Consider the following 14,913-nt stretch of genomic DNA (forward strand, 5'->3'; position numbering starts at 1 on the left):
CGGGCTGTCATGTGCCTGATTGGTAGAGTGCTGCAGGGATTGTTGTCCTTCTGGAAGATTCTCCAATCTCCACAGAGGAGCTCTGTCAGTGACCATCAGGTTCTTGGTCACCTCCCTGACCAAGGCCCTTCTCCCCCGATTGCTCAGTTTGGCCGGACCGCCAGCTCTAGGAAGAGTCTGGTTCCAAACTTCTTCCATTTTAAGTGGAGGCCACTGTGTTCTTGGACTTTCAATGCGGAGGACATTTTTTGGTACCCTTCCCCAGATCTGTGCCTTGAAACAGTCCATTCTTGAAGCTCTACGGACAGTTCCTTCGACCTCATGGCTTGGTTTTTGCTTTGACATGCACTGTCAACTGTGGGAACTTATATAGACAGGTGTGTGCCTTTCCAAATCATGTCCAATCAATTGAATTTACAACAGATGGACTTCAAGTTATAGAAACATTGAGGATGATCAATGGAAACAGGGTGCACCTGCGCTCAATTTCGAGTCTCATCGCAAAGGGTCTGAATACTTGTGTAAATAAGGTATATTTCAATAAAAAAACATTTTAGAATAATGCTGTAACGTATCAACAAAATGTGGAAAAGGTCGAGGTCTGAATACTTTCGAGACACTGCATATAATGTATTTATCTGCTATTTATAAAAATGTCACATCAAATAGCCTAACAATGAGGAAAAAAGTTGTAGAGTTGGGAATAAGTTCAGCCACTTTTGAATATTGTAGCCCATACACAAATAGGCTGCAATATTCAAGTTTAAATTAAATTTAAATCCAACTGGAGAGATTCTCCTGAAGTCCTTTTTTGTGTGCAAATGTTTACCAAAGCCTGTAGGTCCAGGTTTTTGTGTAACCTTTATGGGATTGGTGTCCCTCCCGTGGGATGGTTGAACTAACGTGATTAGCATGACGTTGTAAATAACGAGAACTTTCCAGGACATAGACATGTCTTATATGGGCAGAAAGGTTACATTATTGTTAATCTAACTGCACTGTCCAATTTACAGTAGCTATTACAGTGAAATAATACAATGCTATCGTTTGAGGAGAGTGCACAACTTATCACGGAAACTGGTTTGATACATTCACCTATGAAGGTACATAATGTACTTACATTCAGTAATCTTGCTCTGACTTGTCATCCTGAGGGTCCCAGAAATACAGTGTAGCAGAGTTTTGTTTGATAAAATCAATTTGATCAAACAATACACATCTAATGTGTGACGGTTAGTGTCTTTTCTGTAGGGAAGCTAATTATCCTTCATTTAACATTCCTGAGTGTAAACTTATTTTTAAATTTACATCCAAAAATGATATGTTCTCTATAGTTATGTACTTAAATGTATCAATTGACCAATTTGGCACATTGGGAAGACTTGGTACAACATTTTGAAGAGTAATACAATGGGTCATTGGATCAGTCTTAAACTTTGCACATATACTGCTGTCATCTGGTGGTTAAACTAAATTGTGCCTAGACTCCGAAATGATATAATGGCCTTTCTCTTGCATTTCAAAGATGGGGGGGATAGAAAATACAAAACCGCATGTTTAAAAACAAATATTTTACCAGATCTGTGTTTTATATTCTCCTACATTCATTTCACATTTCCACAAACTTCAAAGTGTTTCATTTCAAATGGTATAAAGAATATGCATGTCCTGAGCTACAGACAGTTAGATTTGTATGTCATTTTAGACCAAATTTAAAAAAGGGTCCGACCCTAACTAGGCAAGTCGGTTAAGAACACATTCTTATTTACAATGATGGCCTACCAGAAGACAAAAGGCCTCCTGCAGTGATGGGGGGCTATGATTTAAATTTGTAAAAATTAAATACAAATAGGACAAAACCCACACTGACAAGAGACAACACTACATAAAGAGAGACTTAAGACAACTTGGTATCAACATATGGCAGCAGCACAAAACATGGCACAGACCACCGCACAAAGGGCAAGAGGGTAGAGACGGTCCAGTTTGAATTTTTCACTTGCTGCAGTGAACTGAAAAGTGGAGCGTCCCAGGGACGTGTGCTATGGGGATCTTTTAACAGAATGTGAGTGGCAGAACGGGTTTTGTATGTGGAGGATGAGGGCTGCAATAGATATCTTGGATAAGGGGGAGTGAGGCCAAAGAGGGTTTTATAAATAAGCATCAACCAGTGGGTCTTGCGACGGGTATACGGAGATGACCAGTTTACAGCGGAGTATTGAGTGCAGTGACGTGTCCTATAAGGAGCATTGGTGGCAAATCTGATGGCCGAATGGTAAAGAACATCTAGCTGCTCGAGACCCTTACCTGCCGATCTATAAATTATGCCTCCATAATCTATTATGGGTAGGATGGTCATCTGGATCAGGGTTAGTTTGGCAGCTGGGGTGAAAGAGGAGTAATTACGATAGCCAAGTCTAGATTTAACCTTAGCCTGCAGCTTTGCTATGTGCTGAGAGAAGGACAGTGTACCGTCTAGCCATACTCCCAAGTACTTGTATGAGCTGACTACCTCAAGCTCTAAACCCTCAGAGGTAGTAATCACACCGGTGGGGAGAGGGGCATTCTTCTTACCAAACCACATGACCTTATGTTTTGGAGGTGTTCAGAACAAGGTTAAGGGTAGAGAGCTTGTCGGACACACAAAGCTTTGATGTAGAGCATTTAACACAAAATTTGGGGAGGGGCCAGCTGAGTATGACTATCATCTGCATATAAATGGATGAGAGAGCTTCCTAATGCTTGCTGTTGCTGTGAAGAGCGTGGTGCCTAGGATCAAGCCTTGGGGTACTCCCTTGTTGACAGACAGTGGCTGAGACAGATGATGTTCTGACTTTATACACTGCACTCTTGGAGGTAGTTTGCAAACCAGGCCAAAGACCCCTCCGAGACACCAATACTCCTTAGCCGGCCCACAAGAATGGAATGGTCTACCGTATCAAAACCTTTGGCCAAGTCAATAAAAATAGCAGCACAACATTGCTTAAAATCTAGGGCAATGGTGACCTCATTTAGAACCTTTTTAAGGTTGTAGTGACACATCCATAACTTGAGCGGAAACCAGATTACATACCCAAGAGAATACTAAACCCAGTCAGTTAATTATTGACAAGTTTTTCCAACACTTTTGATAAACAGGGCAAAATAAAAATTGGCCTGTAACAGTTAGGATGAGCTTGATCTCCCCTTTTTTAATAAAGGCCGCATCGTGGCTGCCTTCCAAGCAATGGGAACCTCCCCAGATTCGGGGGGAGCGGTTTGGCGATGATGGGGGCAGCGACCTTAAAGAAGAAAGGATCTAAACCAGATGTTGTTTTGGGGGTCAAGTTTAAGGAGCTCCTTTAGCACCTTGGACTCAGTGACCGCCTGCAGGGAGAAAGTTTGTAGCGGGCAGGGGAAAAAGAGGGAGGAGCATCGGATAGTCACATTAGAAGGGGTGGGAGATGAGGAAATGTTGGACGGGCAAGGAGGCATGGCTGAGTCACATAGGACTCGACTTAATGAAGTGGTGATTTTTAAAGAGCTCAGCCATGTGCTCCTTGTCAGTAACAACCACATTAACATTAAGTGACATGGGCAGCTGTGAGGAGGGTTTATTTTCCAGGTCTTTAACTGTTTTCCAGAACTTCTTGGGGTTAGACCCACAAAGCGAACTGCTCCTTAGTTACTTTAACTTTGGCCTTCCGGTTAGCCTGAATGCACTTATTTATAATTTGCATGAACGAGAGCCAGTCAGCCTGTCAGTATGCGTGTGCCGAGTGATTTGCCAAATGGAATTCTTGAGGCGGAGTAACTCTGCCAGATCAGGGGCTCAACCCGTTTTTTTTTTATTTTCTCCATTTTCTTTATGGGCTTGTATTTGTTAACGATACCACTGAAAATATATAAAAAGTCTTCCAAGTGTTTGACAGAGGGGATCAAGCTGATTCTATACCAATTTACAGAGGCCAGATTGAAGGAAGTCTTGCTCATTAAAGTTTTTTCGCAAGCGTCTATGACAAGTCAGGACAGATCGTTTCACTGAGCAGCCATTACAAACACAGGCTGTAAAACAGTGATCACTCCGGTATCAGTCTGGTGTTTTCTGTAATGACCTGTAAGGATAGCATTAATGGGAGTAGCCTTTTCTGGGTGTTTTGAGTCATACCTTTAATATGAGAGAGATTTAGGGAGTGTCATTGCTTTAGGTCTGGTCAGGTAGTTTAAGCATGTCCCTAATTTATGTCACATAGCAGGACAAATTCAGACTTAGTGTAAGGGGCCAGGAAAGAGCTTAGGGCACAGGCAGGTGCTGATGGTGGCAGATAATAACCAGCAATTAATTGAAAGTTTAATGTGTAAAACTGGCAAATCAAATTGTTTGGGGACAGACTTGGTGGAGACAACTGAGCACTGAAGGTGTTCCTTGCTAAAGATTGCCACTCCACCACCTTTGGAAGAGAAAAAGGTTAGAACCAGAAAGGTTAACATCAGTGTTCAAAACACTCTTTCTTAACCACGTCTCAGTAATGACCAACACTTATGGATTGGAGCTGTGAACCCACACTTTCAATTGGTACATTTTAGGTAATACGCTTCTACTGTTAACGTGCAGAAATCAGTGAGGCAGAGCACAATTCAGAATTGGGGTTAGCAACAGTAGATGGGCCACGGTGTACATGCACATTTTCCAGATATAATCTGCAGTAATACAATCGGGGCACGGCAGAGGACAGGGAGCGCTCTGCAGTGTTGATTTATAACATTTGAATCATATTGTACAGCGATTTCATCAGGTAACATGAATACAAAGCCGGTGAGAGGTGGTTAGAATAAGATGGGAGGCCAAGAGTCTGTGTAACCAATGGCGTCCGAGTCCCAAGTGTGGGAACAAACAGACTGTCCCACGGTTGGATAAACAACCAAGTTCAAAGTCAATATACCACGCATGAGGCAAATGGCATAAAGCACAAGAGAAATACACTGCTCAAAAAATTACAGGGAACACTTAAACAACACAATGTAACTCCAAGTCAATCACACTTCTGTGAAATCAAACTGTCCACTTAGGAAGCAACACTGATTGCACAACAGCGTAGTGTCCAGAGCATGGAGGCGCTGCCAGTAGAGAGGCCAGTACATCAGGAGACGTGGAGGAGGCCGTAGGAGGGCAACAACCCAGCAGCAGGACCGCTACCTCCGCCTTTATGCAAGGAGGAGGAGCACTGCCAGAGCCCTGCAAAATGACATCCAGCAGGCCACAAATGTGCATGTGTCTGCTCAAATGGTCAGAAACAGACTCCATGAGGGTGGTATGAGGGCCCGATGTCCACAGGTGGGGGTTGTGCTTACACCGTGCAGGACGTTTGGAATTTTCCAGAAAACACCAAGATTGGCAAATTCGCCACTGGCGCCCTGTGCTCTTCACAGATGAAAGCAGGTTCACACTGAGCACGTGACCGAGTCTGGAGACGCCGTGGAGAATGTTCTGCTGCCTGCAACATCCTCCAGCATGACCGGTTCGGTGGTGGGTCAGTCATGGTGTGGGGTGGCATTTCTTTGGGGGGCCGCACAGCCCTCCATGTGCTCGCCAGAGGTAGCCTGACTGCCATTAGGTACCGAGATGAGATCCTCAGACCCCTTGTGAGACCATATGCTGGTGCGGTTGGCCCTGGGTTCCTCCTAATGCAAGACAATGCTAGTCCTCATGTGGCTGGAGTGTGTCAGCAGTTCCTGCAAGAGGAAGGCATTGATGCTATGGACTGGCCCCCCTGTTCCCCAGACCTGAATCCAATTGAGCACATCTGGGACATCATGTCTCGCTCCATCCACCAACGCCACGTTGCACCACAGACTGTCCATGAGTTGGCGGATGCTTTAGTCCAGGTCTGGGAGGAGATCCCTCAGGAGACCATCCACCACCTCATCAGGAGCATGCCCAGGCGTTGTAGGGAGGTCATACAGGCACGTGGAAGCCACACACACTACTGAGCCTCATTTTGACTTGTTTTAAGGACATTACATCAAAGTTGGATCAGCCTGTAGTGTGGTTTTCCACTTTAATTTTGAGCGACTCCAAATCCAGACCTCCATGGGTTGATAAATTCGATTTCCATTGATAATTTTTGCATGATTTTTGTTGTCAGCACATTCAACTATGTAAAGAAAAAGGTATTTAATAAGAATATTTCATTCATTCAGATCTAGGATGTGTTATTTTAGGGTTCCCTTTATTTTTTTGAGCAGTGTATAACAACTTGGGGCTAGCCATTATAAGTTCAGAGTCACTCGCCTTAACAGTGCATGTGTGCTGGAGGCGACTGAAAGCTCGGGAGAGAGGGGGTACCTACACCAGACGGGGAGACAGGCCAGGGCAGACGGTTTACAGATTGCCAGGCGGAATCCAGGCAATGGGAGTAGGTGTCACAACCACTTGGGAGAAACTTTTCTCGGGAGGCAGATTCCTTGTAGAAAATCCCAGTTTAGCAACTATGTCTTTTCCACGTGGGAAAAGGTCATTAGCTAGCAATATTTTTTTAAGTGTTGGTGACATGGTCCTTTTACGACGTCCAAACCAAAGTTGTTCTGTGGCTGTTATATTTTGGGGATTCTGTGGAGGATATATTCTCTGCACAGATGGAGGGGGCTTCAAAGGCCTCTGCATTTGGGGGAGGGTGGGGGGGTGTGAAAGTCTCCTGCCATTGTTAGGCTCGAGTTTTCACACCTCACTTCAGTGCTAATTTCAGTCAGATTCTTTCCTAGCAGTTTGATAGCCTTATTTAAGAAGCTTTATATAACAACATTATTTAAAGATTGTCTTTTACTTTTTGGCTTCAGAAAGTAGGTTCAGACTGAACATTACTCACTCAATGTTGTGTTGGATGGTATTTCCATGTTCCGCTGTGTTTCTGCAGGTTTTGGCTTGTTTGAGTTTTTCTTGATGGTCCTTGGTGATAGTAGTCCAATCAGGTAATTTTGCCCAAAATCAAGGTTTTAGGTATGGAATTGTGACATGGAATTACTTTTTAATGTTGAGGTTAGTATCCTGTACAAGTCCTTGCAGGTTGTGGGCTGACTGTTTTCTATACTGAGTATTGCCAACTCAGACAGCCTTTCCTGAGACATTACGCATTATACAGTATGTCCATTGCGCTGTGTACAATATAAACTTAGTTTTGAATGATGCCAAGATATACCAGAGATAAGGGACTGTTGATATTGCAACCACCGGTTCACCAGTATGAACGAAATCGCAAACAGCCCTCAAGAACTGTTTTTCTACTAAAGTTGATCACCACATCAGTCATTGGCTTCATCAATAACTGCGTCAATGTTGTCCCCACAATGACCGTACGTACTGTTGGAGGAAATTATAGTTGAAATGATTAATAATGTATACATTTCAATTAGAACCATTTATTCTAATACTATCATGTTATGGTACGAAATGTATGGGCTCTTGGTTAAGCTGTTTATGAAAATGTAAGTAAAACGAATTAATTGTCTGTACCTTGTGGGCAGTTTAAGGGAGAGGGATGATATATCTTTTCTGACAGATAAGAATGGTCCTTGATATTTCGTTAGTGGAGGAGAAGATATCTTTTAGACAGATTGGAATGTCTGGTTTATGAGGGGAGTAGAAGAAACCTCCGGACCTGAAAACACTGTGCTATTGTGGGGATCGGAGAGAGTGTGAGAAACTGATGTCATTTTATGTTCTCTCTTTAAAATGTAAGGTTCTTTGTATTTTTGGTTAGTACTTGAATTAAACGCTGTTACCTGGCTTTTAAGACTGGTCTCGATCTACTTCATGCATAATTAATGAACTAGAGAGAGTGCGAATTTGATTTTGGCTATAAAACATATAGGAATTTAGAAATTCCACCAACAGTACATACCCCAACCAGAGGCCATGGATTACGAGCAACATCCGCACTGAGCTAAAGGGAGTTGAAAGCTACCGCTTTCAAGGAGCGGGACTCTAACCCAGACGTTTAGAAGAAATCCCACTATACCCTATGACGAACCATCAAACAGGCAAAGCGTCAATACAGGACTAAGATTGAATCCTACTACACCGGCTCCAACGCCCATCGGATGTGGCAGGGCTTGCAAACTATTACAGACTACATAGGGAAGCACAGCCGCGAGCTGCCCAGTGACACGAGCCTACCAGACGAGCTAAATGACTATGGGCACTTCGAGGCAAGCAACACTGAAGCATGCATGAGAGCACCAGCTGTTCCGGACAACGGTGTGATCACCCTCTCCGTAGCCGACCTGAGTAAGACCTTTAAACAGGTCAAGATTCACAAGGCTGCATGGCCAGACAGATTACCAAGAATTGTACTCCGAGCATTCGCTGACCAACTGGCAAGTGTTTTCACTGACATTTTCAACCTCTCCCTGACTGAGTCTGTAATACCAACATGTTTCAAGCAGACCACGATAGTCCCTGTGCCCAAGAACACCAAGGTAACCTGCCTAAATGACTACCAACCCGTAGCACTTACATCTGTAGCCAATTATCCCAGAAACCCTAGACCCACTCCAATTTGCACACCGCCCCACAGATGAGACAATCTCTATTGCACCTGGACAAAAGGAAACGCTTACGTAAAAAATACTATTCATTGACTACAGCTCAGCGTTCATTGCCATAGTGCCCTCATAGCTCATCACTAAGCTAAGGACCCTGGGACTAAACACCTCCCTCTGCAACTAGATCCTGGACTTCCTGACGGGCCACCCTCAGGTGGTAAGTGTAGATAACACATCTGCCACGCTGATCCTCAACTCAGGGGTGCATGCTTAGTCCCCTCCTGTTTACCCATGGCTGCATGGCCAAGTACGATCCCAACACCACCAAGTTTTCAGATGACGCAACAATGGTAGGCCTGATCACCGACAACGATCAGACAGCCTATAGGCTGGTCGCCTAGTGGTTAGAGCATTGGACTAGTAACCAAAAGGTTGCAAGATCGAATCCCCGAGCTGACAAGGTGTAAATCTGTGATTCTGCCCCTGAACAAGGCAGTTAACCCACTGTTCCTAGGCAGTCATTGAAAATAAGAATTTGTTATTAACTGACTTGCCTAGTTTAAATAAAGGTTAAATGAAGGTAAAATAAATGGGGAGGAGGCAGTGTGCTTTCAGGATAACCTCCCTCAACGTGATCAAGACAAAGGAGCTGATCGTGGACTACGGGAGAATGAGGGCCGAACACGCCCCCATTCTCATCGACGGGGCTGTAGTGGAGCAGGTTGAGAGCTTTGAGTTACTTGGTGTCCACATCACCAACAAACGATCACGGTCCAAACACACCAAGACAGTTGTGAAGAGGGCACGCCGAAGCCCATTTCCCCTTAGGAGACTGAAAATATTTGGCATGGGTCCTCAGATCCTCTTAAAGTTCTACAGCCGCACCATCGAGAGCATCTGGTTGTATCACCGCCTGGAATGGCAACTGCTCGACCTCTGACCGCAAGGCACAACAGAGTGTTTATGGCTCAGTACATCACCGGGGCCAAGCTTCCTGCCATCCAGGACCTCTATACCAGGCGGTGTCAGAGAAAGGCCCTTAAAATTGCCAAAGACTCCAGCCTGTACCCCCGCACATTGACTCTGTACTGGTGGTACTCCCTGTGTATATAGCCTCAATACTGTTATTTTATTGTTGCTCTTTAATTTTTTGGCGTAAATACTTAACATGCATTTTTCTTTAACTGCATTTTTGGTTAAGGGCTTATAAGTAAGCATTTCGCCCTCCACCTGTTGTATTCAGCGCATGTGACAAAATTGGATTTGATCTGTTTGCATCTGCCAATATACTGGCAGCCCAGTATCCAGACGACCTGTCCCCAGAGCTTCCTATACAGTTCATCTTTTCTGTAACGTGTTTAGCCCGGCTTTAAGGAGAATGAGAGGCTAAATTAAAAATGTTACAGAACTACAACTCCCTTCTGTCTAGCGTCCCCTGATGTTGCTATGGCAATCAAGCTTTTTTAAAATTTTTACCACCCCTGTAACTGTCATTTCTGCGACCAAGATCTTTTTCTAAACGAAAACTCATAAAGAACTACCTAAGAACCATTAGGTTCTCAGTCTGATATGTGATTTTAAACACCTGAGTAAGCTCCACTGGCTGTGAGGGTGTCCGGTACGCCAGCGCTAGTATCAACACCATACCATCTCCATGTGGTTTCACAGGTACACCCTCCAGGTGCAGTTTCCCAGAATAAAAGTTAAACATGGTTATATAAGTCTGTGGTTGAAGTAAGTACTTACTATAGCTGTTATCTGCCAAAGAGGGGAGAAAAAAAAAAAAAAAGCTTAGCTCTAACAATAGCTGAGTGGTTAAAAATGGATCTTATCTACAGTATGTTTATTGTTACTGTACTGACAACAGGCTGGAAGCCTTCCAATAATCACACCTCACTTTCCCATTCAAAAGGTTATCGCCTGAGGTTGGTGTGTGCATGCTTGTATTGTACCGTTCTTTGCATCTGTGTGTCCTAACCATGCTTGTACAGGCTGCCCCCTAGTGGACCTTCATAGGAACACTGGGACAGTGAGGAAAGCTGTACTATGATACAGTGGAGTTGTTTTATGCCATTTCCAAGCTCAACACACATCTTTCTCTTACCTCACCGATGTCTGTGTTCATCACATTCCTCCAATAGACACAGATGACAAATCTGTAATTATTTTTGTGCAACATTGATGCTTTTTATTAATGAAAAGGTATTTCAGATGAAAGTGGTCTGAGTGTTTCTGTGTTTTCTCTTGCCTCTCTCTTACACACTGAGCAGGAGGCAGACAGCGGCCAGTACCCACTTGGCAGGCTTCTCCTTGGTCTTGAGGTTGAAGGTCCAGATGAAGGTGGGACCCCTCATGCGGGTCTTGTAGACGGGACACTCATACACGTTCTTGGTCTCCTGTCGGTCCACCGGTACCGCCTTGATGAAGATCACCGGCATGTTGGGGGTCAGCTCCTTCAGACGAGCATCTGCTATCACCCCTGTCTGTGTGTCCCAGCGTGCCCCTGTACATACACAACCAGACACACACATACCTACTGTAAAACGTTTAACTCTAAACATATAAAAACATCTCTCCACAATGAGACTGTATGGTTGTGTATATCTACAGTACTGTACAAATGGACCACTTAGTTATTAATGCCTGAGAAATAGCAGTGTTTTTGTGGTGGAAACTAGTTGTGTTTTCCATTAACTACAAACATCAATATGCTGAGTACATGTTGTCAGCAGGAGGAACGTTACTACAGGATATTTTGTACATTCCATATCCATTAGTTTTGTATTGACAGTGGAATCTGGTACATGATGAGAGTAGTGTGTGGGTCTGAAGGTGAATAAACAAACTGTGTGTGGACAGCCCGCTATCTGTGGAGTTTTGAGATCCCTGGAGGAACCTTAAGAACAGTTGAGGAGAACTGATCTAGCAGTGTTTACTATGGTACTCTAACCAGCTCATCCAGTGAGTCATCCCAGGAACTGAACTTGAAAGTAAGTTGGAATAGTAGAATGCACAAGGTGCAATTTAGAAATTGGGTAGTGCATCAGTTCCTCTTGTCATATCAGTCCTTCCATATATTAGACAGCTATTTATTCAGAAATGTCCAGATCAACTAGCCCATAGATTTTATTGTAATATTTGGGAACTCCTGCGCTAAACAGCTCATACAGTTAGGCACCCCAGAAACTGAACTGGGCACTGTGTGTGTGTGGATGGATGACTCTGTAACCTAAAAGATCAATATGTTTTTATTTTTTTAAATGGTTTAAAGGTTTGACTGCACCTGTGTGTTATTGACTGACTTCATCTCCAGGAGATGGATGCTAATGGATAAAATTGCCGTAAATGTGTTATACAGTGTATCACTTTGGAGATAAAAAAAAAATCTGGCATGGCATTTTTGTGTGTGTGTTTTACTACATAGGGAACAGGATGCCATTTTTAGAATGCAACCAAGATGATAACCCGTACCCTCCATGTAGAGTCCGTAGACGTAGGCCCCCTCCCTGGGTGGACTGGTCATGTCCTCGCGGTTCTTCTTGGTCACCTCTACAGACAGACACATCCTGTCCAGAGGCCACTCGTTCTTCCTGGCCATGGACTGCATGATAGCTGTCAGGAACGACTGGGGGTTGAAGAACCCTGCCAGCCACACCGTGGTGGGGAGAGCGAAGTCTGCTGTCCACGACTCCAATTCCTACACAGACAAAAGCGATCAGCACAGTATGTATGGACAGAATATTCAATACAATCGCATGTTATCGATAATGCGTCTTTTGAATACAATAATCGCGGAGATCTCATTCTCGATAAACGCTATGTCGGCTCAATTGAAAATGACCTGGCTTTAAAGGGGAGCTGAACTTCCTGATTTAGCATCGGTTCAATTCTCATTAGGAAATGCGACAGAACATCTGGGTTTTGGAGCTGTGCTTTGATGTGTTTGTGTTCGAATGTGTGAAGCGTTTGTACTTTAACTCTGTCAACCGTAGTCACTCACCCTTCTAGTTAACTTGAAACAGTCTAACCAGGTTTTGTATCGAAGTCGCCTAGACTAGCAAGCAAGCTAGCCGACTTCTTTCGCCCAATTTAGCTTCAGCCGGCCTGTGTGCGACCGTGGCAAAGTTGGTTTGACTTAGGTTATCCAAACTTTGGTGCTAGTTAGGGAACGTCCAATAAATTACACAATGTAAATGGAACAATATTTTCATGTTGCACACCTTTTTTTATGCACTTTTCTCTATGCATAATACACTGAGTGTACAAAACATGATTTTTCCATGAGACTGACCAGGTGAAAGCTATGATCCCATATTGATGTCACATCTATCAGTTTAGATGAAGAGACAGGTTAAAGAATGTGTAAGCCTGGAGGCAATTGAGATATGGATTGTGTATGGGCATGACAAAAGATTTAAGTGCCTTTTGAACAGGGTATGGTAGTACAGTAGAAGTCGGAAGTTTACATACACTTAGGTTGGAGTCATTAAAACTCCACAAATTTCTTGTTAACAAACTATAGTTTTGGCAAGTCGGTTAGGACATCTACTTTGCATGACACAAGTCATTTTTCCAACAATTGTTTAGACAGATTATTTCACTTATAATTCACTGTATCACAATTCCAGTGGGTCAGAAGTTTACATACTAAGTTGATTGTGCCTTTAAACAGCTTGGAAAATTCCAGAAAATGATGTCATGGCTTTAGAAGCTTCTGAAAGGCTAATTGACATAATTTGAGTCAATTGGAGGTGAACCTGTGGATGTATTTCAAGGACTACCTTCAAACGCAGTGTCTCTTTGCTTGAGATCATGGGAAAAGTCCAAAGAAATCAGCCAAGACATCAGAAAAAATTGTAGACTTCCACAAGTCTGGTTCATCCTTGGGAGCAATTTCCAAACGTCTGAAGGTACCATGGGGACAAAGATCGTACATTTTGGAGAAATGTCCTCTGGTCTGATGAAACAACAAAAATAGAACTGTTTGGCCATAATGACCATTGTTATATTTGGAGGAAAAAGGGAGATGCTTGCAAGCCGAAGAACACCATCCCGACCGTGAAGCATGGCAGCATCATGTTGTGGGGATGCTTTGCTGCAGGAGGGACTGGTGTACTTCCCAAAATAGATGGCATCATGAGGAAGCGAAATTGTTAATATATTGAAGAAACATCTCAAGACATTCTGGAAGTTAAAGCTTTGGTCGCAAATGGGTCTTCCAAATGGACAATGACCCCAAGCATACTTCCAAAGTTGTGGCAAAATGGCTTAAGGACAACAAAGTCTAGGTGTTGGAGTGGCCATCGGAAAGCCCTGACCTCAATCCCATAGAAAATTTGTGGGCCAAACTGAAAAAGCGTGTGCGAGCAAGGAGGCCTACAAACCTGACTCAGTTACATCAGCTGTCAGGAGGAATGGGCCAAAATTCACCCACTTTATTGTGGGAAGCTTGTGGAAGGCTACCCGAAACATTTGACCCAAGTTAAACAATTTAAAGTCAATGCTACCAAATACTAATTGAGTGCATGTACACTTGAGACACACTGGGAATTCATTCTTAAAATAAAGTGGTGATCCTAACTAACCTAAAACAGTGATTAAAAAAAAAAATTAGGATTAAATGTCAGGAATTGTCAAACAGTTTAAATGTATTTGGCTAAAGTGTATGTCAACTTCTGACTTCAACTGTAGGTGCCGGGTGCAGCAGTTTGTGTCAAGAACTGCAACACTGCTTGGTTTTTCATCCTCAACAGTTTCTCGTGTGTATCAAGCATGGTCCACCACCAAAAGGACATCCTGACAACTTGACACAACTGTCAACATGGGCCAGCATCCCTGTGGAATGCTTTCGACACCTTGTAGAGTCCATGGCCCGATGAATTGAGGATGTTCTGAGGGCAAAAATGTCTCCTGATCAGAGAGTATATTATGGTGTTGTACCTTGATCCTGAGCAGCAGGTCTGCATACCAACCCCCCAGGCCTTGCAGGGAGGGGTAGGCGAGCTTGGTCCAGGACTCTGGCACCGTGTCCAGGAACAGAGCGTTACCCAGCTCCTCCATGTCGGTTGTGATTGTCAACTCACCCTACAGAGACGGACAGACAAGACAATGTCCCACCCAATGTTCCATCTGAGCTGCACACAGTATCCCCCGGGACTGCCTTGCAGAAATATCAGTCCACAGAGAGAAGCAGGAGATTGAACTTTATAGAGTAGTGGTCATCAACCAATCAATTGATCTCCAAGGCATTTCTTTTCCATTTTAAAAATGTATTTAAAAATCCTTGTTCCTATTATTATTTTTATTAGTCCCTGGCTGTTGGCGGTAGGTGCACCTGATATAGCTGCCCTGTGCACCAGGTAGGCAAACTGTTGCCATTTAATTTGTCTGAAG

At 43.6% G+C, this 14,913-nt stretch overlaps 2 protein-coding genes across 3 annotated transcripts in view; one reads left to right on the forward strand and one right to left on the reverse strand.

Annotated features, from left to right (window-relative positions):
- The window catches only part of LOC115144437 (CDP-diacylglycerol--glycerol-3-phosphate 3-phosphatidyltransferase, mitochondrial-like), a 38,380-nt gene extending 26,463 nt beyond the window's left edge, over positions 1–11,917 (forward strand). For both annotated transcript variants that reach the window (XM_029685487.2, XM_029685486.2), the window contains exon 10: positions 10,791–11,917. The gene's annotated coding sequence lies outside the window, so the exon portion shown is untranslated. The remainder of the gene's footprint in view (positions 1–10,790) is intronic.
- Positions 10,699–14,913, reverse strand: part of LOC115144436 (dynein axonemal heavy chain 17) — an 89,178-nt gene continuing 84,963 nt past the window's right edge. The window contains exons 75-77 of the mRNA XM_065002321.1: positions 14,461–14,604; positions 11,992–12,217; positions 10,699–11,023 (exon numbers count right to left, since the gene is read on the reverse strand). Of these exons, the coding sequence (XP_064858393.1) occupies positions 10,776–11,023; positions 11,992–12,217; positions 14,461–14,604 (618 nt within the window). The 3' untranslated portion in view covers positions 10,699–10,775. The remainder of the gene's footprint in view (positions 11,024–11,991; positions 12,218–14,460; positions 14,605–14,913) is intronic.

This window comes from Oncorhynchus nerka, linkage group LG16 (genome assembly GCF_034236695.1).
Source record: "Oncorhynchus nerka isolate Pitt River linkage group LG16, Oner_Uvic_2.0, whole genome shotgun sequence".
NCBI classification, from domain to species: domain Eukaryota; kingdom Metazoa; phylum Chordata; class Actinopteri; order Salmoniformes; family Salmonidae; genus Oncorhynchus; species Oncorhynchus nerka.